Source organism: Malaya genurostris, chromosome 2, assembly GCF_030247185.1.
Source record: "Malaya genurostris strain Urasoe2022 chromosome 2, Malgen_1.1, whole genome shotgun sequence".
NCBI lineage: Eukaryota > Metazoa > Arthropoda > Insecta > Diptera > Culicidae > Malaya > Malaya genurostris.
In genome coordinates, this window is record NC_080571.1 from 259,711,141 (window position 1) to 259,736,380 (window position 25,240).

The 25,240-nt window shown below is 37.6% G+C and overlaps 3 protein-coding genes across 7 annotated transcripts in view; 2 read left to right on the forward strand and 1 right to left on the reverse strand.

The window, feature by feature from the left end:
• Positions 1–25,240, forward strand: part of LOC131429690 (dual specificity calcium/calmodulin-dependent 3',5'-cyclic nucleotide phosphodiesterase 1A-like) — a 614,729-nt gene that overhangs the window by 329,675 nt on the left and 259,814 nt on the right. The gene's annotated exons all lie outside the window — the stretch shown is intronic.
• On the forward strand, positions 2,229–4,233 carry LOC131429697 (maltase 1-like). The gene is made up of 3 exons (XM_058594007.1): positions 2,229–2,771; positions 2,848–3,209; positions 3,262–4,233. The coding sequence occupies exons 1-3, from the start codon at positions 2,271–2,273 to the stop codon at positions 4,142–4,144; spliced, it is 1,746 nt and encodes a 581-aa protein (XP_058449990.1). The 5' UTR covers positions 2,229–2,270; the 3' UTR covers positions 4,145–4,233.
• On the reverse strand, positions 16,745–19,308 carry LOC131429696 (maltase 1-like). Its single transcript, XM_058594005.1, has 3 exons — positions 18,610–19,308; positions 18,167–18,528; positions 16,745–18,084 (listed from the first exon to the last, which is right to left on the reverse strand). The coding sequence occupies exons 1-3, from the start codon at positions 19,123–19,125 to the stop codon at positions 17,202–17,204; spliced, it is 1,761 nt and encodes a 586-aa protein (XP_058449988.1). The 5' UTR covers positions 19,126–19,308; the 3' UTR covers positions 16,745–17,201.

The following is a 25,240-nucleotide window of genomic DNA, read 5'->3' on the forward strand; positions in this document are numbered from 1 at the left end:
TTTAGCAACGGCAATTTGGTGAGTTATCTTGTCGAAAGCTGCGGAGAAATCCGTCTAGATAGATCTCAACCTGAAGACGTGCTTGTAGAGATCGAATTATAAAAGATGTATAGGACAATAAGTTCGTTGTAGTTGATCGTTTTGGTATAAAACTGTGTTATGTTTCCGAAATTTAGTTAGTGCAGCTATGCTTGATGAAATCCAGAATTATATTTTCAAGTAACTGAGACACAGCGCATAATGCGGCCATCCCACGATAGTTAGATACGTCAGCTTTATTTCCCTTCTTGAAAACCGATTTGATGTTTCCAAATATCCGGAATAGCTTCTGAGTTGAGTGAGATATTAAACACCATCAACAGTGGAAGAGTAAGGAAAATCTTTTTTTTTCTACATTTTCTTGTAATTTAACATTTCAAAAATATTATGTCAAAGTTCCAAATCAATCGGAACAAAACTGTCAAAATACTTTTTGAGAAAAAAAATTTAAACGCATGTTTCTGAAAACCAATTTTTCGAAGTCTGTGAACACGATTCTGCAAAATCTACTGAACCGATTCTTTTCAAACTTGGAACATACTTTCTTGGTATTAAATACCTACCCCCTACGTTTTTAAAATTTTTCCATTTTCATATTATAGCAGTTTTTTAACTCGAAATTGGCGGATTGCGTTGCTGCTTAAATATGCCACGAACTGTTAAGGAATCAAAATAATAACTTGAGAACGGCGGAGGGGGGGAGAAATAACTAGCACTTTAAGTAAATTTAAGAATATTTTTGATTTCAGATAATTCTACGCCGAGTTGTCGTGTTCACCGCGCAATGTGTTTCTCAAAAGAGGTTTTTGGGAATGCTCTGTTACCGCCTTATTTTTCAATATTAATATGTGAAAATTTAACATTTAATTTATTATGTAAAAATAAAAGTTGAAATAAATTGGCTTAAGGTGTTCCTCCGTGAAAAATGACAGAAAAAGTGTTTTTGATTAAAATTATCCCTCACTCCCTCCTTTAAAAACATCAAACAAGCCTTAGATTGTAAGAATCCGTCATCTATTCACGGAGATATCGATATTTTTGTGTACATCGATTTCTCCGCCCAGTACTACAGATTGGGCACGAAGCACAATTTTCAATACAACCGTTGCTGATAGAATTAAAATTGAATACTGTACTCTTCGACCTAGTATTTTGACTCGATTTGTTTTTAGCACGGTTCCCTATTTGGCAACATCATTGTTGGACTGAGACGTGTTATACCTTGTATTGGAAATTCGAATTCTTTTTTATAAATTAATCGATTGGTAAATGTCTTCAACAACAACCACCGAAGAAACGAAATTTTCTTATTACTTAAATGTGTATATATAGTGAAATGGTCCTGTTTCTTTTAATAAATATTTTGTCCTATTTATGTTAATAAAGTCATCGAATACCAATGTTTCTAGCCACAATTTTTGAGAGACATAGGAATATTGATCACGCAGTGTTGGACTCCTCCGTATCGGATCGAATAATCGAAGCATTGATGGTCGATTGAGTAGTCAACTGCATAAAAAATATTTTTATTGATTGAAGAAGTGATATCAAAAAACTACTTCGGAAAACTTAAATAGATCAGTCTCTGTTTGACATAAAAAAATTTCCACATGCGGAACCAGATGGTTTTGGCATAATCGGTATAGTGAAATAGCGACCCGGGGTAAACAGGCTCATCGCGCGATGTTTTCAATCAAATCAGGTTATTATAATCATTCGTAAATCAAGTCAACCAGTGCAGCTTTTTTTATTGCGTATTTAGCGATTGTTTTTTTTTTGTCAACTGATAATTCGGTTTAAGGAGCAATACACATTTTTCTGTGTTCATTGATTGATTGCGTGTCAAATTATTAAACTAGGAAAAGGCATCATTTAACTACTATAACTCAGATTAAAAGTATGTCACTGAAGCAGGATACACAAGTTCTTGAAAAACAGTTTACAGATGAATATATTTCTTTTTTCTTGGTAAATCAAGTGACACAAAGCGACATGAACCTTAACAACGATAGGTGTTATCGAGAACAAAAGGTCGATAATCTTTATGGGCATTTGTAAATTGGCCCCCTATCATCACTTCAGCATCATGCAAAGAGTCCTACCAGGAACCCACGCATCGAATGCCTGATACTTACCACCAAACGGGACCATTTTGATTGTTGACCCGGATATCTTATATAAATAGCCTGGGTGTGAGCAGAAATCAGTGCAGTAAGTAATTGGCTTGTGAAATGGCCAACAGTATGGTGGTGCTTTTATCATTGGCAGTTTTGGGTTGTTTTCTGGGAGGAAATTTTGCCCAGCAGAAGGATTGGTGGGAGACTACCGTGTTCTATCAAATCTATCCGCGATCATTTTACGACTCGAATGGCGATGGAGTTGGTGACGTCAAAGGAGTCACCGCAAAGCTACAGCACTTGAAGGATACTGGACTGGATGCGACGTGGCTTAGTCCGATTTTTTCATCACCCCAAGAGGATTACGGATACGATGTGAGCGATTTTCTTTCGGTGGATCCACTTTTCGGAACGAACGAAGATCTAGAGGAACTGTTTGCCGAGGCGAAGAAGCTAGGTATCAAAATTATTCTGGACTTTGTTCCGAATCATACCAGTAATCAGCACGAATGGTTTATCAAATCGGAGCAGAGGATCGATCCTTACACAGACTACTATATTTGGGACAGTGGCAAACCGAATGGTGATAATCGCCCTCTGGCTCCAAATAACTGGGTAAGTTTTCTGATATATATTACTTCAAGTGATAAATTTTTTAAAAATGTTCATGCAAATCAACAACTTCGTGTAGCAATCCTTGTTCTATGGATCAGCCTGGCAATGGAGCGACGTTCGTCAGCAGTATTATCTGCATCAGTTTGCCGTTGGTCAACCGGATCTGAACTACCGTAACGAAGCAGTGATCAAAGAATTTGACGACATTCTGCGCTTTTGGATGGCCAAGGGAGCTTCCGGATTCCGAGTCGATGCCGTGAACCATATGTTCGAAGTTGAGGATTTGCGCGATGAACCCATCAACAACCCGGATGATCCGAACAGCTACGGATACACTCATCACATTTACACGAAAGATTTACCGGAAACGTACGAGGTCGTGGGTCGTTGGCGAAAGCTGATCGATGAATACGTGGCTGCGAATGGACTCGAGACTGTGTAGGTGCACAACTGAAAAAAAAAATTTGATTAACTGATTACTAATTTACAGCATCATGATGACGGAGGCGTACGCCAATCTAACCATGACAATGAAGTTCTATCAATCGGATGATGGACAACCCAGAGCTCATTTCCCGTTCAATTTCGCTATGATCGAAGATTTGAACAATTGGTCGAACGCGAATGATTTCAAGTACATCATCGACCGATGGCTGAGCAACATGCCGAGTGGGAAAATTACCAACTGGGTCCTGGGTAACCACGATAAGCCTCGCTTCGCAAGTCGCTACGGAAGTGCCCGAATCGATGGAATGGCACTTATGCTAATGACTCTGCCCGGAGCTGCTGTCGTTTACAACGGCGAGGAAATCGGAATGGAAGACTTCCGAGAAATGTCCTTCGAAGATACCCGAGACCCTCAGGGATGCAACCTTGGACCGGACAACTACAAATATGCTTCCAGAGATCCTCAGCGAACGCCGTTCCAGTGGGATAGCGTGTACAATGCTGGATTTTCTAGCGCTTCCAAGACTTGGCTTCCACTACATCCGGAATACCCGAACAACAATCTACGCATGCAGAAGGAGGCATCCATCAGCACTTATAAGTTCTACGTAGACGCAATCCAACTGCGCAAAAACCGTGTCTTCACTCATGGAGCATTCGAATCGCGTGCTTTCACCGACGACGTCTTCGGATTCGTTCGGTTTATTCAGGAAAACAGTGACCGATATCAAGACCCGTACAACGTGGTACTGGTCAATCTGTCCGGAAGCTCGCAGAAAGTATACGTGCACCATTTGTACGAATATGCCAGTGAAGTTGCCACAGTGAAACTGACTAGCAAGCAATCAAGCTATAAAGTTGGAGACAGCGTTGAAACTTCCGGACTCGCTCTGGGTGCGTATGAGGCCATTGTGATTGGTAATTGATCAGTCCTAACCTAATCAGTCCAGTTTGTGGTTGTAGTTACTGGTTAAATATGGTAAAATAAATTGAAACACTTTGTCAATATAGGTAATACTATTTCTGTTTCAAATTGGAATTGATGGAACTTAACTAATGACTCAAAAATATTACTTATCGTAAAATTGTTGTAGATGAGTACGAAAATATTAGTTCCCGGAATTTAAAAAAAACTCTGAATAGTCAAGCAATCGCGTGACACAAAACTATACTAAAACCCACAAAACCTAACCTAACCTAACAAAAGTCTTCAAATCATTTTATAACGATTGTCGCGCAGACCGTTAATATCTAGTACGTCATTTGATTTTCCTTTTAAACATCTTCACGAAATAATGCGTTCCTACATTTTAAACCATCATTCATCGTTATTCTTAGAAAAACGCTTCGGTATCAGCGACGACCTCTTCTTTCGATGGAAATTTCGATCCAGAAGGATTTTTTTTAATCTTAGAACAGAAAGTAGTCGCTGGGGGCTGAGTCCAGCGAACATGGTGGTAAACCTTTTTTTCATATTTAAGTTCTCTTGCTAAATTGTGAATACACTTACCTCCGATATCTTTACGATGTCAGCCGAAACATGTCTTTTCGATCTACCTTAACGATAAAATGAACTTTTGTGATGATTTTTAAATCAACAGCCTCATTAAGACGACCAGACATTGGCACATCTTCAGTGCTTGTTTTGTATTACGTTTCTCTTGTGGAATTTAACCTTCTGTTTCAACAAACTTCGCTACCGATTCTTAGCGTACAGAATCATTCAATTGTTGGTGCTACGATCCTTCCAGATCGGGTCTGGAACATGCGACAACTGGCTTGTTAGATTAGTACCCTATGTACACCCAAACCTCCATTTACCTAATAATCGGGACTACGTAAATCAAATTATGACGAAAAAAAAAGGTTTTTTTTCGAATTTTCAACGTAAAAAAAGTTTTCCGTATGCATATGTATTATTAGATATGTAAAATAAACACCGAAACCTCCATTTACGAACTAAACGGGGGTTCGTAAAAAGAAGTAGTTCGTAAAAAAAGTTTACGTTATTTGAGATTTGGTTCGTAAAAAAAGTTTACGTTATTTGGGATTTGGTTCGTAAAAAAAGTTTTGTGTGATTATTGTGGAAACCACGCATCATATGTTTATTTTCGGAACGGATGTGAAAAGTAAGTGCAAGAAAATGATGTTTGGGCTCGTTTCAAAATCCAAGATGGCGGCTTCCGGTTTATTGAGATTGCCTAAAACCCCTAACAATATGGGTATCTTCGGAACGGAATTGATGAGTAGATGTCGGAAAACGATGTTTGAAGTGGTTCTGAAATCCAAGATGGCGACTTCCGGCTTGTTGATATTCCTTGAAAACCCTTACAATATGGGTATTTTCGGAACGGAGTTAATGAGTAGATATCAGAAAACGATGTTTGAAGTAGTTCTGAAATCCAAGATGGCGACTTCCGGTTTCTTGATATTTCTTGAAAACCTTTACAATAGGGATATTTTCGGAACGAGAATGATGAGTAGATGTCAGAAAACGATGTTTGAGGTAGTTTTCAAATTCAAGATGGCTACTTCCGGTTTGTTGATATTCCTCGAAAACCCTTACAATATGGGTATTTTTGGACCGGGACTGATGAGTACATATCAGAAAACGATGTTTGAGGTGGTTCTGATATCCAATATGGTGACTTCCGGTTTCATGATATTCCCTGAAAACCCTTACATAATGGGTATTTTCAGAACGGGATTGATGAGTAGTTGTCAGAAAACTATATTTGAGGTGGTTCTTAAATCCAAGATTTTTGTCGATATTCATTGAAACCCCTTACAATATGGGTACTTTCGGAAAGAGATTTAAAAGTAGACGTCGGAAAATTATATTTGAGGTGGTTTGGAAATGCAAAACAGTGACTTCCGGTTTATTAGTATCTTTTGAATGTTTTTGCAATTTTCCTTTAACTTGGTATTCCTTTAAAACACTATACCGTTCCGGAAACATCTATATTGTAAGGGTTTTCAAGGAATATCAACAAATCGGAAGTCGCCATCTTGAATTTCAAAACATCCTCAAACATCGTTTTCTGACATCTACTCATCAATTCCGTTCCGAAAATACCCATATTGCAAGGGTTTTCAAGGAATATCGATAAACCGGAAGTCGCCATCTTGGATTTAAGAACCAGTTCAAATATCGTTTTCCGACATCTACTCAGTAACCCCGTTCCGAAAATACCCATATTGTATGGGTTTTCAAAGAATATCAACAAACCGGAAGTCGTTATCTTGGATTTCAAAACCACTTCAAATATCATTTTCCGATATCTACTCATCAATTCCGTTCCGAAAATACCCATATTGCAGGGGTTTTTGAGGAATATCAATCAACCGGAAGTCGCCATCTTGGATTTCCAAAATACCTCAAACATCATTTTCCGGAATCTACTCTTTAAACCCGTTCCAAAAATACCCATATTATAGTAGTTTCCATGGAAATCGCTTTTGATGAATGACAAAACCTCTTTTTACGAAGTAGATTCGTAAAAAAAGTTTACGTTATTTGGGATTTGGTTCGTAAAAAAAGATTACGTTATTTGAGATTTGGTTCGTAAAAAGAGGTACGTAAAAAGAGGTAACGTATGAAAAATGTTCGTAAATGGAGGTTTGGGTGTATTCGATAGTTATGGAACGGAAATTATGAGTATTTACAGGAAAAGAATGTTCTAAGCAGCATCAATTTCCAAGATGGCGACTTCCGATTTATTGATATTCCTTGAAAACCGTCGCCATCTTGGAATTCAGAAACACCGTAAACATTGTTTTCCAACATATACTCATCAAACCCGTTCCGAAAATACCCATATTGTAAGGGTTTTCAAGAAATATCAATAAACCGGAGGTCGCCATCTTGGAATTCAGAACCACCTCAAACATCATTTTCCGACATCTACTCATAAAACCCGTACCGAAAATACCCATATTGTAGTAATTTCCATGAAATAGAAATGAGCCGGAAACGATTTTCATTGTATGCAAAAACCTCTTTTTACGAAGTAGGTTCGTGAAAAAAGTTTACGTTATTTGAAATTTTCAACGTAAAAAAAAATTAAGTTATTCGGAATTTTTTTCCGTAAAAAGAGTTACGTAAAAAGAGGTAACGTAGAAAAAGTTTACGTAAACGGAAGTTTGGGTGTATTAAACTGTCAAGCCTGTTGCGCCTCCACGTTTGATTTCAGCACACCAGCCAAAAAAGGTTGATTTATTTTAAGCAGTGTCCGGGTAATGCTTATCATTCACACTCAGTACTATTTTCTATTGAAGATTGAGTTCTATCAATAAGACGAATTTCGCGCTAACTAGAATAAATGTTGGCAGCACCCTCTAAAATTTTAATTAATTTTGCTGTACATGAAGACTTTGTCACAAAACACCACTTCGCATACTTTGTTTTCCTAATAATGATCTAGACTGTCTTTTGAAAAGGGCCAAACTTTTTTACCAATTTTTTCCAATAGCTGTAGTCGAAAATTCACAAATCCTACAAAAAAGTGTTGTATGAGTGGTTTTTACGAAAGTAGTCAAGTTTTCTAATAAAAACTTGTAACAAATTCCTAATCGACTAATACAATGAAAAAATCGATTTTGAAAATTTAAAGTCGATTTGCAAACAAAAACATTTTTGATTTGGATGAAATTTTGTTACAAGATATGTGATTATGCTCCCTACCAAAATCCAAGTTGGGCACTTTAAAGAGAAAAAAATTGTTTAAAAAAACTCCCTTGTCCGAACTGCCTTTTTTTGTGTAACTTTATCGAAAACTAAACCAATGAAAGTGATAATCATCTCATAATCCAGTGGAATTCAATTTGTGTGTAAATTTCACAGGTTTTCTAACTGCACAGGTAACCTGATATATGTAAAAAGTGTCAGTAACAAACTTGGTATATATTCATAACAAACTTTAAGTTAAACTTCGAAATGAACGACTGCTCGTTGCTGGTGAATAATTTAAACTAAAGTAAGTAGGACAAAGTGAGGTACTCACGCACACGTATCAACACTCAAGAAATACTTAATATATATAATTAGGTCAAGATCATTCCACACGTGCTTCTGCAATTTCTACCTAAGAACCATTTCCTACTTTTGATTACCAATTTTAAAATCATAACCTGCACCTCTGGAACCAAAACAAGTTGACATGCACACAATATATATCTTCTCATAAACTGAGTTTCATTGAATTCTGAGATAATTATGACTTTCGTTGGTTTAGTTTTCGATAAAATTACACTCAAAAACCTTTTTTATTCCACCTAGTGGTGTAATGATGCCTTTCTCATAGTACATTTTTTTAAATATTATTAGATTTGGCAAAAAATTTGTTTTTCGATCTTGAATAAAATAAACTTTCTTTGAGTATGAACTAACATAACCTTTTCAATTTGTGAACCGGGAACATGGAACCAGTATACCCGATGTCGGTTCGTTTAGTAAGTAACTAATATAGCCTACAAATTGAGTCAGTTTTGAGCCAAATATAGAAGAACTCTACCCTCTTTTGCATCGTCGCTTCAAATGACGGTGTGCATTTTTAAACACACTTTACCCTATGAAAGCATGATTCAATTCAATAGTAACCTGAGGGACTATGAGATTCTTTTATTTTATGAGTGACATTATTTGACACCTACTCACACACATACATACACACTTAGTCTTCCGGGCCTATTTTCACTAAACAATTTTTCAAGTGATTGCATAAGCTTTTTATATGAGAGAGGCAATAAGTGTACTTTTATAGAAAAGCATCGTTATCACGATCTTGTAATAACGCTAACAATTAGGAACAAATTAAATAAAAATTGTACAAATTTACATATTTTTCACCTGAATAATATAGATTGAAATGTGGCAATCCTGCACGCTATAAGAAATTGAGTAAAGCACGTTGCGAACGGAGCAAAGCCGCACGTACCGACGCGTATCAGTTTTGAATGAATTATTTTGAATGACGATTTGAATGTTTTGACATTCATCGTTCTATAATTTCGGAACCGGAAGTCGGATCTGGATGAAATTGCTCAATATTTTTTAGGGCAATGAGAGATTTAATTTGAATCATGATTTGTGAAAATCGGTTTAACCGTTGCTAAGAAATCGAAGTGAGTTCTATTTTTGAAGCTTTTCTTCACTGTTATCGGTGCTTCCAGAAGCGGAAACCGGGAACTAGTAGTCCCAAAGTAGTTTTATATATTCACTAACTAACAAGATCTGCCAACTAGATGACTTTTCGGGGAATTTCAAGACCTGAAAAAATCGGTTAAAAAATTTCCGAGAAAATGGAGTGCGCGTTTTTCATAAATTTTCACATATTTCCTTGTAATTCCGGAACCGGAAGTCGGATTCAAAGGAAACTCGAGAAAATTGTGTAAACCTTTCATTTGAATTTAAGTTTGTGAAAATCGGTTCAGCCATCTCTGAGAAAATTGAGTGACTTTGTTTGTCACATACATACTAGAGATGGTCGGGTATAGAAATTCTTATACCCGAACCCGACCCGTACCCGAGTGATCAGCAAAAAAAATTACCCGTACCCGACCCGTACCCGATTAAAAATTTAAAAAATTACCCGTACCCGACCCGTACCCGATCAATAATAAAAAAAAACTACCCGTACCCGACCCGTACCCGATAAAAAATAAAAAATTTAACCCGTACCCGACCCGTACCCGATTAAAAATTACCTGTACCCGTACCCGACCCGAATGAGTAGTAAAAAGTTTACCAAAATTCAGGATGGAAAAAATAAAGTGTTTTAGATAGCGAGCTAGATAGAGCGTATCAGGCTCTAGTTTGTCAGTAAAATACATTAAAATGCTTGTTTACATTTAAACATATAAACAAAGACAAATAATAAAGACATGTATGTGCTTACAAAACTATATATATAAAAATGGATGTAAGTTTGTATGTTTGTAACGCGATAACTTCGGAACTACTGAACGGATTGCCACCAAACTTGGCACAGGTACTTCTTGTATTTCAGAGATGGTTTAGGGAGTATATTTATATGGTAGGGAGCGTAGCACGTGTCATTACCAAGGGGGGGTCATGAAAAAATTCATATAACTTGACAAGAGTCGATACGTTTTGAAGACCGTAGAAACATTTTGCATACCTTAGATATGACTATATGGGGGGTGGATGTAGCAAGTGTCTTTAAATAGGGGGGTGTAGTGTTTAAAACGGCATAATTCCGAAACTACTGAACGGATTGCCACCAAACGTGGCACAGATACTTCTTGCTCTTCTGAGATGGTCATAAGGATATTTTAATGGAGGAGGGAGCGTATTAAGTGTTCTTAACAGGGGGAGGTCATGAGAAAAATTGACTAATTTGACGAGAATAGATACTTTTTTAAGACCATAGAAACATTTTGCATGTATTAGATATGATTATATGGGGGGTGGATGTAGTAAGTGCCTTTAAAAAGGGGGGTGTAATGTTTGTAATGACATAACTCTGGAATTACTGAACGGATTGCTATCAAACTTGGCACATGTACTTCTTGCTCTTCAGAGATGGTCATAAGCGTATTTTTATGGGGAGATGGAGCGTAGCAAGTGTCATAACAAATGAGGGGTCATGAAAAAATTCATGTAACTTGATGAAAACCGATATTTTTTGAAGATCTTAGAAACATTTTGAATACCGTAGATATAATTTAATGAGGGATGGATGCAGCAAGTGCCTTTAAAAGAAGGGTGTAATGTTTGTAATGGCATAACTTGAAAACTATTTAACGGATTGCTATCAAACCTGGTACATGTACTTCTTGCTCTTCAGAGATGGTCATAAAAAATATTTCCATGGGGGAAGGGAGCGTGGGAAGTGTCCTTAACCCTTAACAAAGGTGGTCATTAAAATATTATCTAATTTGACAAAAATCGGTACTTTTTGAAGACACTTTTGCACAACTTAGATAAGATTATAAGGATATTCTGTGGAGAGAGGCTGTAGTAAATGCCTCTAAAAAAGGAGTGTAATGTTTGTAACGGCATAATTCCGGAACTATTGCACGAATTGCTATAAAATTTGGTACAGTTATTTCTTGCTCTTCAGAAAAAGTCATAAAGGTATTATTATAGGGGAGGAAGCGTAGCAATTATCATTAACAGAAGGAGGCATGGAAAAAATTCAAAAATTTGACAAGAATCGATAATTTTTGAAGATCATGCAAACATTTTCAATACCTTAGATATGATAGATATGGGGAGTGGATGTAGCAAGTGCATTTAAAAAGGGGGATGTAACGGCATAGCTCCGACACTACTGAACGGATTGCTATCACACTTGGCATAGGTGCTTTTTGCTCTTCAGAGATAGTTGTAAGGGTATTTTTAAGGGGGAGAGCGTAGCAACTATCCTTAACAGGGGTCATGAAAAAATTTTTTTAATTTGACGAGAATCGATACTTTTTGAAGACCATAGATACTTTTTGCGCAACTTAGAGAATCGACATTTAGACTAGAAGGAGGGTTTTTGAAAATAAATTTTATTCTCCCATTTTTTATAAAACAAGAGAGTGGCAAGAATTTCAAGGTCGTATTTTTCTTTAAATAATTTTAAAAGTTCTGGTTCCATTTTGCGGGGAATTCAAAGAACTAAGGGAAAATAGTCTTTGTCTGCTTATGAACGTGAGTGTATTCAAGTCTCAGCATAACTACAAAACAACTAAACGAATCGCCATCAAGTTTGGCACATGTACCAAAGGTGGGAATCGATATTTTTTGAAAAGCATAGATACTTACTACACTACTCAGGGTAATCATGAAGGAGATCTGTAGTACGTTCACTGACAAATTTCTAGCAACTAAATGAGGTTTGTCGAGAAATGAAATTTATGATTATTGAGAGATCTGAGATGGGGCACTGATCATTCGCAATTTGAACATGAACGGAGTATTGTTCGATCGGGTTTCCGTCTAAGTTATGTTTCACTACAAGAGTATTTCACTAAGCAGGACAACTTCGAGAAGTTTTTTCGGTCTTCCCTTCACGAAACATTTCCGAGCAACGCCGGGTAATTCAGCTAGTATTAAATAAAAATCTGGTCCGTTCCCGGTCTTCTGAAATGGCCGCACTCATCGCTTGGTGGAGCGCGAGATTAATTGCATTGTTATCATTTCGACCAAAGTGTGCCATGAAATCTCAATATATACAAATGGGCTAACGTATCGAAAGGGTTCTCACGGTTTGACATTTGCATTATGAATGCGATGATGGGAACTCAGCAGTGCAACCAATTTATCACCATTGGTGCCAGTTTCACGGAGGACCGTAGATGTGCGCCAAAAAAAGATCGTGACTGTCATGTCTGGAAATTCGTTTGTGATATAAATACACTGTGAAGCATGAATAGATTTCCAATGTCTTTGGTACTTTATACTCATTTACAAATGTCAACAAAAGGGAGTAATATCTACTCAAATTTTTCGAGAAGCATATTTATCCAAAATGTCGTAATACCCATTCTATTCAATTTTTGGTAGGTATGGTTTTTACGAAACAGTGCGACTTTTGATCCAATTCTTTAGAACCACAAGTAAGCGTGCTCATTATCTTGACACACAAATAAAAATTCACATTAAAATCACTTGAAAAATCACGAACATCCCCTAAAATTGATAGAGTATCATCGGTTCGTTTACGTGAATTGACCAAACATCGAATAATTCACGTGTATTCCCGGTGTGAAAAATTCAATTTTGAAAATGGTGAACTGTGAGTCCTTCAAGTGTAAGTAGTTTGAACATTTGTAGGTACTTTGTAGGTACACGTGGAAATTAAGGAGATATTCACAAAAGAGAAAGTAAACAAAGAGAAACTCTCATTGGTTTATGTGCCCTTATGAAATGTTGACATCGAACTGGCAATATAGCTCAACTTGCTGTGCCATCAATCGGTGTCATTTCAAGTGAGGTGACACCACCCAGAAGTGAAGAATAAGAAGAACTTCTATGCAGATTTTCTGAAATAAATGTTCATGTTTTTATGGTTAGAATCCTAATGATTTATATGTAAATTTTGAAAATCTCCAACCAATATTTAAAATAACAGTTTTCTGGTATCTGAATGTGATATGAGTACTACACTACATTTTATATATTAATCAAATAATTTTTACTGGATTGTGCATTAAACAGCTTTAAAATGGGAGTCCATTAAAACCTACGTGGAAAGTAGGGTCTGACCGCAACATCTTAGAGCTTAGGCAGTGTATCTTATTAAATATGTTATAAAAAAGTAGGGTGAAAAATATTCACATAACTTTTCACGTAACTATGATTGATCGTTTTTTTTAAATGAAGAAAAGAAATGTTTTTTTCTGGAAAAAGATGCCAGTTTTCAGGTCTGGTTCTAGGCGCGAATGTCAAAACCCCTTGAATCAAATTGTTTATTTTTCGGAACAACTGTTTTGCAATAAAAAATTCTCGTCAACGTGTAAACATGACATGTGAAGTACAAATGGTCGGGTAATCGATCAGAAAAAAAAATTTACCCGTACCCGACCCGTACCCGAGTGAGTAGTAAATTTTTTTACCCGACCCGACCCGTACCCGAGTAAGCAGTAAATTTTTTTTACCCGTACCCGACCCGTACCCGATCGAAAATAAAAATTTTTACCCGTACCCGACCAAAAACCCGTCGGGTACGGGTACGGGTCGGGTTTCGGGTAAAATACCCGATACCCGACCATCTCTAATACATACATACATATTGTATACATACATATTTTATACATACGTATTTTATATGACACTCGGCCCTCCGGGCCTCCGTTCGAAAGTCGGATTTCACAGTGATTGCATAACCTTTCTATATGAGAAAAGCAAAAATAATCGGTTTTGACAAGGAAAATTCTTTTTCAAATAACTTTTTTTCTTTAAAAGTTCCCAACTTAAATTTATGACTGTAGTTAGGGATCATAATTATCCATCTTGTAACAAAATTTCACCCAAATCAAAAATGTGAATATTATATTAATTTCCAAGAAATGTTTTCCGATTCTCAAGGTTGAGCAAGGCGAATTGAGCAGAAATATGAAACAATTATATTGATTTTTGTGACAAAATAAGGTTTTTGACGTAACGTCCTTACAGATGAGATGAAATAGGGATCCGTTACCCTAAAAAACTAAATCAATTAAACACAGTTTTTCTCAAATATTGTTTTACTTTTCTAATACCAAAAAAACAGTTCGCTTTCACATCTCATCCGAGTCAGTCGATAAAACAAAACCGCTTACGTTCTGGACGGAAGAAACTAAATACAGTATTTGTAGTGAACAATAGAACGACCTCGAAATGAGTGAACCAAACGAACAAAAGCTACAGCCGACACGAAAGAATACAATTGTTGTTGACTTCAGGCAGTGCAAAATTCGACCTTCGATACGAGAACTTGAAGGTTTGCTTAAGGAGCAAATGCATCTTGACATTAAACGTGTGCATTTACTTCTATGCAATAAGACAAATAATGTTGTTTACATCCAGTTTTATAAAGAGTTGAATGCAATTCAATTCGCAAAAGACAATAACAATGTGGAGCACGAGAACATTAAGTACAACATTCCAGTATATATGGAAGATAGTGCTATAGAAGTGCATGTGCATGATCTTCCCTCAAGCGTCACCGATTCTTATATTCGCAAAAGTATGTCTCAATACGGAGAAATTCTTTCTATCGAAAAAGTAAAGTGGAAGAACTTTATTCCCCGGTATTCTAAATGGCGTACGTTTGTTACGCATGCGCTTACATTCTACGCATGCGCTTACATTCTTATGTGACATTCGGTCAAAATACAAGAATTCCGTGCAAATCACTTGTTACCTATGACAATCGGATGGCCACATGTCAATATTGCAAAAAAGCTGTTCACTACGGAAAGCCATGTGATAAACTGAACAAGGAGACAACTACACCAAAGGACAACGGTGCTTCCTTCACACCAACCCCAGAACACCTGTGTCAGCCACCAACAACAATGAAGCATCCCCTTCAACGAAACCATCAATATCCCCTATAGAACAAAATACACCAGCTGCAGTTAACAACTTACCCTCCAACCAACCAGCAACTGTAACCAATGTACAACAAGGCAGCAGGCATCTACAGCTACTCTCAACGAGCCCAAGACTACGATCAACAAGGACAACGAAAAGAAAACTGAAATCACACACAACACCGACGATGAAGCAATGGATGATGAGATAAGCCGCGGACAAAGTGACCCCCGATCCTCGTTGGATGGAAATGGAAACTCATCTTTCCCTAGAAAAAGGGTGACTACGAGATCCAATAGCAAATAAAAATTGTTAAGTTACAAAGCTTTTACGCAAAAAGGCCAGAATTTTATAAATTTTTTATAAAAAAAAATAATATCAAAATAGCTGTTAATACGAAAGCATGTTCAGTTTGAATGATAAGCAAAACGCTTTAATCGCATTATTAGCATACAAGAATTTTAACAGATGCGTTCATAGTTAAAAACGTTAACAGGTACAGCCTTTTTTGAAATACTAGTGTTTAAGTTCCTAAAATGAAAGTTTGTACTCTCTGCAACAAATAAGCAATGAAAGTTTTTATAATTTATCAACGATCTTTTTAAAATAATCAGCCTCATTAAAACGGTTAAAACGGTCCAATTTTACGAAAACATGAGATTACATGTCCAAATATCTTGAGAACGTTACTTATAAAAAAATACTCTAATGGAAGAATTTATTGCCCTCAAAGTGTAAAAACATATTCTAGCGTGTGAAAGACTATTTTATATCAAGAATTGGTAAATTTGCAAGTGCTATTAATGTTTTTTTTGTTTGTAACATTTTCAGGTAATCAAATTAAGGCCTGATTTTGAATCGACCGCGTGGCTCCCTCAATTCCCTTTGCGTCTTCGTTTTTAACTAAAGCGGATAAAATGACGAACGCGTTGAAATTGAATGCGACAACAAATATGATGTTATGTATTGATTGTTTCAAATATAAATTAGCTAGGCTTCATCACGGGTGATTTATGATATAAGTTTTAAAGGGGCATGCTTTTCCAAGTGTTTCAGTTTAATCACCAAATCGGAGTATGTGAAATCTGATGACTTGTTATCCATGTCTGGAATTGCTCAGTATCTCAAAACACTCTTTTCACTTGCCAGTTACCATTGTTTTATATGTCAGCAAGTTTCCGTAATAGGCTCTCAAGTTTTTCACATAATTATTAGTTTCCGAATTACAACGATTTAAAGAAAGCGTCAGTCGTGTTACGAAATAGTCTCTCTATTTGGGTAAAACAAATAATTGGCCGTACTCAAAACATGTGTAAAGTTTTGAAACTCAAAACTGGCTAACCATTTGTTTTGCACAAATAGAGAGACCACTTCTACACAAAAACTGATTTTTAGATAGCGCGAATGCATCTTTTGCATTTGCTCGCAGCAAGTTGTTAATTTCGGGAAATGAGCAAATACAACTAAAATATTTTGATACAAAGTTTAATAACTCATCCATTGACCAGTATACAAGTTATATGCTATAAAATGCAATACTAATGCTATAAAATGACTAGTTCGGTGCATATTTAACATAACAGAAAAAAAATATAATTTTCGTCGCTTGGTCTGAAAGTCATTAGATTTTAGATGCTCTATATATTTTTAAATTAATATTAACAGTGGTAATCAAAACGCAATTTCCAGTACGTTGAACGTCAGAAATATTTGAAATACGCAGAGGATTTGTATGACGAAAAGGGATCCTCGTAGGTATCGGTTTGTGCTAAAGGGCACATAACTATTTATGTTTTGTTATGTTTCGCCTTCGGCACATCAGTGCATTAGCAGATTATGTTGAACTGCTAATCCCACCTCGCGGATCAACACAAGCCGCTAAGCAGACGTCAAGTTATTGCCATTTGTAACACACTTGTATTTGACCCGGAATGCAATCTTTTTTCTGAAGTTACCTAATTACCAACAACGATGGCTCCGTAAGGCTCTACCGGTAGATGCCTTGGATCAGTTGTGTCACCAACAAACAAATTAGATTTTTTCCTTACTAATAAAACTTTAGCATAGCCTTCTATGTGTAGTAACTCTCCCAAATCGACAATGTAGGAGCCAGCTGATAAATTGATAATAACCGCTCGATATGGTGTTGTAGAAAGTTCTCCAGGTTTTGAAAGATACCGAACGTAGACAAAAACTTGTTTGCTAAAGGCCTTAGATATTAACTTGCCTTCCTTGAAAATTTGATCTTGGCGGATGCGTAAGAAGTTTGCATAGAAATTAAATATACTGTCATTCAATGGCTTCTGGTTGCGTAAGTTGAGTGCCTCATAACTAGGATGTACCGGTAACCATGTTTTTGCAGCCGACGAAAATCCACCATTTTTGCCATCATCCCATTGGAACGGTGTTCTAACCGGATCTCGGGACATCTGCTTGTACTTCTCTGGGCCCTGATTACGACCCTTCGGATCAACCGTATCTTCGTAACTGATATCTCTGTAATCCTCCATTCCAATTTCGTCACCATAGTAGAGAAAAGCTACCCCGGGCAATCCAAGGGTCAACAATGCCATCGCTTCGACCCGTTCCCGTCCAAATCGGCTTGCAATCCGAGATTTGTCATGACTTCCTAAGACCCAGTTGGCTACCTTTCCCGGTGGCATCTGCATAATCCATTCATCGACAAGCCGCTTGATGTCGTAGGCCGTTGAATTACGGTGCAACGTTTGCATCAACGAGAAATTTATTGGTAATTGGGCTCTCTGCTGCGATCCATCCTCCGATTGGTAGTACCGGATGATTGAAGTCAGATTGGAATATGCCTCCGTCAACATGATGCTAGAACGAGAATAAATTTGTCACCCGAAACAGACACCGTTCAGCATGGATGATAAAATATCATGGAACTAAATAAACTCACATTTCTTCCCTACCGTTTTTCTTCGTAAATTCATCCAAAACCTTGCGCCAATGAGCTATCACTTCGTATGTTTCCGGTTGATCTCGTGTAAAAATATGATGCGTGTACCGATAGCTAAGAGGATCGGCTGGATCATTGATTGGCTCATCACGAAAGTGTCTGTCTTCAAACATACGATTGACTGCATCTATGCGAAATCCGGAAGCTCCTTTGAGCATCCAAAAGCGTAGCAGTTCATCGAACGCTTCAACTACCTTAGGATTGCGATAGTTCAAGTCCGGTTGACCAACCGCATATTGATGAAGATAATACTCTTGCCTGTGATCGTTCCATTCCCAAGCGGATCCGTAGAAAGATGATTGCTGAAAGATTGAAATGCACTTAGTTTAACGAGAATGCTATCGCAAGGATCTATTTCCATTCAAATTGCGCAAATATCATACCCAATTGTTCGGCGGTTCCGGTCGACTTCCGTTCGGATTGTGCTTCCCAGTGTGCCAGATGTAAAAATCAGTAAACGGCTCGATTCTTTGCACCGATTTCAAAAACCAATCATGTTGATTGCAGGTGTGATTTGGCACAAAATCCAGGATGACTTTAATGCCCGCCCTCTGAGCCTCCAGGAAAAGCACATCCAGATCATCATTGCTTCCGTACAACGGATCCACTTGGTAGTAGTCACTGACATCATAACCGAAGTCCACTTGTGGTGATTTGAATATCGGATTTAACCAGATAGCATCGATTCCAATTTCACGCAGATAGTGCAGCTTTTGAATCACTCCCTGAATGTCGCCAATGCCATCGCCATCGGCGTCGTAAAATGATCGAGGATAAATCTGATACACCACAGCCGTCTTCCACCAACTGTCGTCAACAACTGGCGCATGTTTCTTTCGACAAAATATTATAGCTAACGATATAGCTAACACAGCGCAAAGAAACTTTTTGTGGCGCATCGTACCGGACTACTGTCGGTGTTCATCGGAATGTTTTTTTTTCACAGGGTGGGATTAGCACCATCCACATGTTTGCTTGTTCATTGCTGATAAGAGCGAATCGCGCTTCGAAACAACCCTGCTGTTCAATTGGAGTCTCGAGGAACAAAGTAACACGCACACCACTCACCAAGGCGTACGCGATATAAATAGAACAGCAACGAAGCTGCGTTTTTGAAGCGAATAAAATTCTCCATTGCGCATTTAGTCAAATTATGGATCAAAACAACATTGAATTCATTTAACACTCTAGTTGAATCAAAAACTAGTTGCTATTTCATTTTTTTTGTTATTTACATTTTCATTATTCTAGTTGTCACTAAACTGTCTTTAATTTTTTCAAATTAGTCAGATATACAGGGTTACTGTAAATATCTCAACCACCAATTCAGAAATAACTTCCATTGTTCAGCAATACCTCCCGATATAAAAGTTGACAAAAACCTTATATGTTAAATTCCAGAACTGTCTGTTTAATAGGTTTCCATAAATAAATTGTCCATAAATAATTGTTGAATACATTTGATTTGTATGTCAAATATTTATTGTGCGAAGCAGGCTACGGTAGCTTTAATTGGTATCTGAGGATTGGCATGAAGTTTCTTTTGAATCTTTCGGAAGTAGCATTAGATTGTACAAATTGTGCAGCACTAGTAATGTTATGTCCATTTAGAATCCGGAATAACAAAATATTCCGTATCTTGGTAACGAATTGACGGACAAATAAGGATAATACATCAAAGCAAAGGTATTTCACTGTACTTTTAGGAAAAAATATCAATACAAATCATTCCCCTTCGTTTCTAATGAAAATTCTTTTTTCCTGATTCCTCCCATCAAACGCTGCACACCTCCGGAACCAATTTCCTTGGCACATTTGCTTCACATTTTGGTCATCCGAGTCGCGTCCCGAGCCGTTTTTCTACTTTTCTTAAGATTCCGCTTTGTTATTGCCCAAAATCTATCGATAGGCCGGAACTGCTGGTAGTTTGGGTGGATTTATGTTGAGGAAGCTATCCACAAAATTTTCTTTCAATTCAAAATAAAAAACGATATTTTATTCAAACTTAAAATTGATCCTTTATTGTACGAGGTTGAACTTGAGCATAATGAGAACCGGATGAAATTTAAGTTATTCCTTCACGATTTTTCGAACTTTTGATCGAACGCTCTTTATCAAGTTCCGGACAAGTGTTGCATCGCAATTTTTTGACGCTTGAGCCCAAATTTTTTAGAATTCCTGTATGTTCCCAGCTGCCTTACCAGTCTTCTTGAAGACCCTCTTCCCGATTGCCCAGTAACGTTCGATGGGTCGAAGCAGAGGGCAATTTGGTGGATTGATTTTTGGCATTAAAATGCCTTACTCTTCACTAACATATATGAGGCCGGGTGTCAATTAAAAGTTTCAAAAATAGTCGCGTAACCTTTTTGTGTCATAATTTTGAACGTTAATAACTCGGTCATTTGTTGATGGATTGTTATAATTTAACAACCAATCGATTCGAAAACTTTTAACTTAAACATGTATGACGACGTCGTTTCAGTATTTCAATAGTATACTATTGAAAAAATGGTTGGAATCGACCTATGTTTCCATCCAAGCAAAGTCCTGGCATTACATTCTTTTTGTGGGATTTGCCCTTTCTGTTTCAATAGATTCGCAGCCGATTCTTAGTGTACAGAATCATTGCATGGCTAGTACTATGGATCCTACTGACACTAAGAATCCTTCCAGGTCGGGGCTCGAACATACGACAACTGGCTTGTAAGACCAGCGCCCTATGCATTGAACCACCAACCCGGGCGTATGATTTCATCCACCAATCCCTATTGTACAAAATGATGTCAAATTCTTGTTCGGCATAGGAGGCTTTGCGTCATGCATAAAAAACACCGTATCGTTATGCTAAATGAAGAGAGAAATCTTTAAATATAGGCTGCACAATATTTATTTGCCTAGTTGATGTTTGACTGTGAATGAAACAAGTAGCTTGTCCAGTGAGCTGATGACTGGATTGTATATGAGTTCACTTGCTGGATTGTCGCTTTTGCATTATTTGTTGGTGAAATTTCCTGTTGTCTGTGCAACACCGTGTTTGCTTGAGTATCTTGTATATCATCTAGCTATTGAAGAATTGAATTTACCGATTCTTCTGAAATATCCCATGTATTTAGCAAATTTTTGGTCGATTTTGCCATTAAAAATGCCTTACACTTCGCTTCCCGAGGCTGGGTGTCAATTTAAAACATGCAAAACTAATCGCGTAACATTTTTCTGTCATAATTTTGAACGCTTATAACTCAGTCATTTGTTGATGGATTTATATAACTCAACAAACAATCGATTCGGAAACATTTTACTTAAACTTATGAGACAACGTCATTTGAATATTTCAATTGCATACCATTGAAAAATTGGATTGAATTGAGTATTTTATTTTGGTTCTCTGGTAACTATCAGGCCAATTTAGAATTATCGGCGATAGATTTATCGGATCTAATTTGCAGCGCTTGTTCCTCGATGATTTTTTAATGGATTTTCCTCATTTAAATGATTCCAAAGCTTCAATATTGTAAGCTTAAAAATACTTTAATTTGTCAACGGATCGGTTTGCATACTTAAATCTCCATTTACATACGAACAAAACCCTAGAAACGTTCAATTTTTAATGTTATTGTGCTCGGTCGTGTCTTGAATACAACCCTCTAATTTTTTCTGAACGAAATTTATAGCCTTTCCCGCATGCCAATTGAGAGTGGTTTTGGCATAGTGAGCCGACGCTAAATCCGGCCAAATGTCATTGACTGGACATGGATTTCGTTCTCAGCGTTTGCAAGCGAAGCTGAGAGTGACAGTAATTTCTTGTCCTTTTCTTCTATTTTTCAGTCAATGAAAATGACTTTTTTTAGCTCTGATGTGTACCATGCTTTTTGTATGAAGGCAGCAATCTCCTCTGGAGACACTCAGATCGATAGATTTCTGCATTTATAGTTCAGGTAGTGTAACAAATGGTTGACTTCAAACCACAGGAACATATTGCTTACCATACCATTACCTTTCGACCGAATTTCTCCACACGAATCGACTTGTCCGCATCGCTCACATCCTCCCCAACGACGACAGTAAAGTATTGTGGACCTGGAAGGGTTTTTGGGTCCTCTTTTACATAAGTCTCATCGTCCATCAAAACGCATGCATCCGGACACCGCAAAAGACGCGAATACGATTTCTCGGCTCTTGTTGCTGCTCGTTTCTTCTGTTCTACACTTTGTTCCGAGATTTTCTACTTCTTGTAGGTCTTCAGATGATTTCGCCTCTTGATACGCTGGATCATTCCGACACTCGTTCCTGCTTTTTTGGCCAAATCACTTCATGATTAGATAGATCACTCACTGCACGAAACATTTATACCACAGAAAGTGGGTATCTAGGTAAACAAAGTTTTTTGCAGCGGTCACTTTTCGTGCCACTGCAACACAATGAGTGATTCCGGATTCTAACTGGACAGAACTTTATTAATTGTCATAGTAACATAAGATGAATGAGTATCTTAGAAAAACACTCCTTCTTGAATTCATAATGAAATACGTTTCTAGCCTCAATTTCGATACGTAAAAAATACCTAGAGATAGTCTCTAACTCGCTTGAAACGTTCATGCAATGCAATCATAAAGTTGCACTGTAAAAATGTCTGAAAATTGATTGTAACATAGATTTTCAAAAATTTATTCGCATATTAATATTGTGTTTGTTTCCTATTAATTTTTTTTATGCAGCGTGAACTTCAAACTAGTTTTTTCTGTCTATCAACTGCATTTTCCGTAAGACTTATTCAGAATTACATGTTTAGCACGTAATTTTTACTTGCCGATTTCACACGTCTAAATAGTAGTACTGCATGAATTTATACAGTCTGTTACATAAGAGTGTGATCACTGTTGTGAGAATACTTTTGAATATTGTTTTATTAGTTTCATAACTTACATGCTAATACAATAATATCAAGCCCAATCCCCTTCAGCGTGGCTTGACTCCTTCGAGGCAAATTTTGAGCGAGATTTTGCGCGTATTCTTCTGAAAACGCTTCAAATTGTGTGGTTGGTTCTTACCTAGCTTCATCTTCATTTGAGCCCAAACGTTCTCAATTGGATTGGCATCGAACGACACCATGGCCCATTCAAAACGTTTTTGCACATTTGGCAAAGTACTTTCGCCGCGGCAGCTTCAGTCATTTTGAGACCTTTCAGACGCGAGCAGAAAAATACCTGCTTCGAAGCGCTAAGCGTACGCGGCACTCATTTTGGAAAAATTCTCAGATCGAGTTCTAAACAATAGTCAGCTGATTTATTCTCGCGTTGCATGAAGGACATTACTGCCTTCTGTATTAAAATAAATAATCACACCATTCCACTTTGCCGATCGCGAGTAATCGTGACCACGTTATCTCAGACTGAATATATCTTATACCGCCAGGTCGTCATCTGATTGATGTCTTTCCCTTTGCCTTGAGTCTCCTCTTCAGGATTGCCCAGTATTTCTCAATAGGGCGGAACGGGGGGCAGTTGGGTGGGTTAAGGTTTTACGGAACAAACTGGATCCCTTTCTCTGCATACCATTCTTGAACGACTTTGCTGTAATGACAGCTTACCAAATCTGGCCAAAACATTACAGGATGGTCGTGGGATCGAATGAACGGCAAAATTCGTTTTTGAAGACACTCTTTTTAGTACAGTTCCGATGTCATTGTCTTATTTGTAACGAAAACTTTCGTTTTTTTTTGCCACAGCTGCAAATGCCCTACCAAATCATAAATTTTTTAGCAAATTGGTCGGCAAAAATAAATTTAAATTTGGCTGGAACATTCCCCCGAGCCGTTGCTATTAAAATTTTTGATCTGGGATTTGCCCAGTCAGTTTTGACATAGGCTTCATCGTCCATCAGAAGACACCCGTCGAACTTGGTCACTACCTGGTCATATAGTTTCCGAGCACGAATTTTGACCACACTATTCGGTTATATGGTCTGATTTGGCTGTTTGCTAGCCCGATACGACTTGATTCCTTCCAGGAGTCGAGTTCTCCTCACGGTACTATGGGCAGCACCGAATTTTCTGGCCAAATCACGGTCCGACAGATTAGGATTCCTCTTAATCGTCTTCAAAATATTACCACGCAGTTCGGTGGACAGACTACTGATAATATTAGACTACAACAACAGAATATTATTCTCAACATTTGCTACTTAGCCAGTGTAGACTAGCTGGCGCACCTTCTTGCGAACGTTCCTAATTAAATTCCGTACAGACTTTTTGGCGATAAGTTTGGACACTGTTTTCCAATCTTTTTCGACTTGTTGAATGGTTTCGGCTGCCGAGACATGTTTCCTAAGATGTGCCTTCGTTAATGGCCAAAATTCCTCAATAGGTCGACGTTGTGGGCAATTTGGTGGATTCATGTCTTTTGGGACGAAAGTGACGTTTTTGGTAGTATACCATTCTACCGTTGATTTCGAGTAGTGGCAAGAAGCAAGATCTGGCCAGAAGACAACAGGATCCTTGTGGATTCGAATCATGGGAAGAAGTCGTTTTTGTAAACATTCCTTGATGTATATTTCGCTGTTCATTGAAGCAGTGGTGATGAAAGATTTCGAAATCTTACCGCAATCTACAAATTACTTGCCAGACCATAGCTTTCTTACCAAATTTTTCGACTTCAATCGATGTCTCGGACTGGTTTAACACTTGCCCTTCTCGCGGATTTGTAATCGAGTTTCACGTAGGTTTCGTCGTCCATGATTATGCAGTTCAAATTTCCAGCAAGAATCGTATTGTACAGCTTTCGAATCCTCGGCCTGATCGATGCTTCTTGTTTAGGACTACGTTTTGGTTATTTCTGCTTTTTATAGGTTCGAAGATTCAAACGTTCTTTAGCACGAAGAACATTTGACTTCGAAGTGCCCACTTTTTTGGCCACATCCCGAACTGAAACCTCCTTCTTTTGCTCGAACACCTTCAGTATACATTTATCCAACTGAGGGTTAGCAGAACCTTTTTTTCGACCCGTTTAGGTCAAAGGT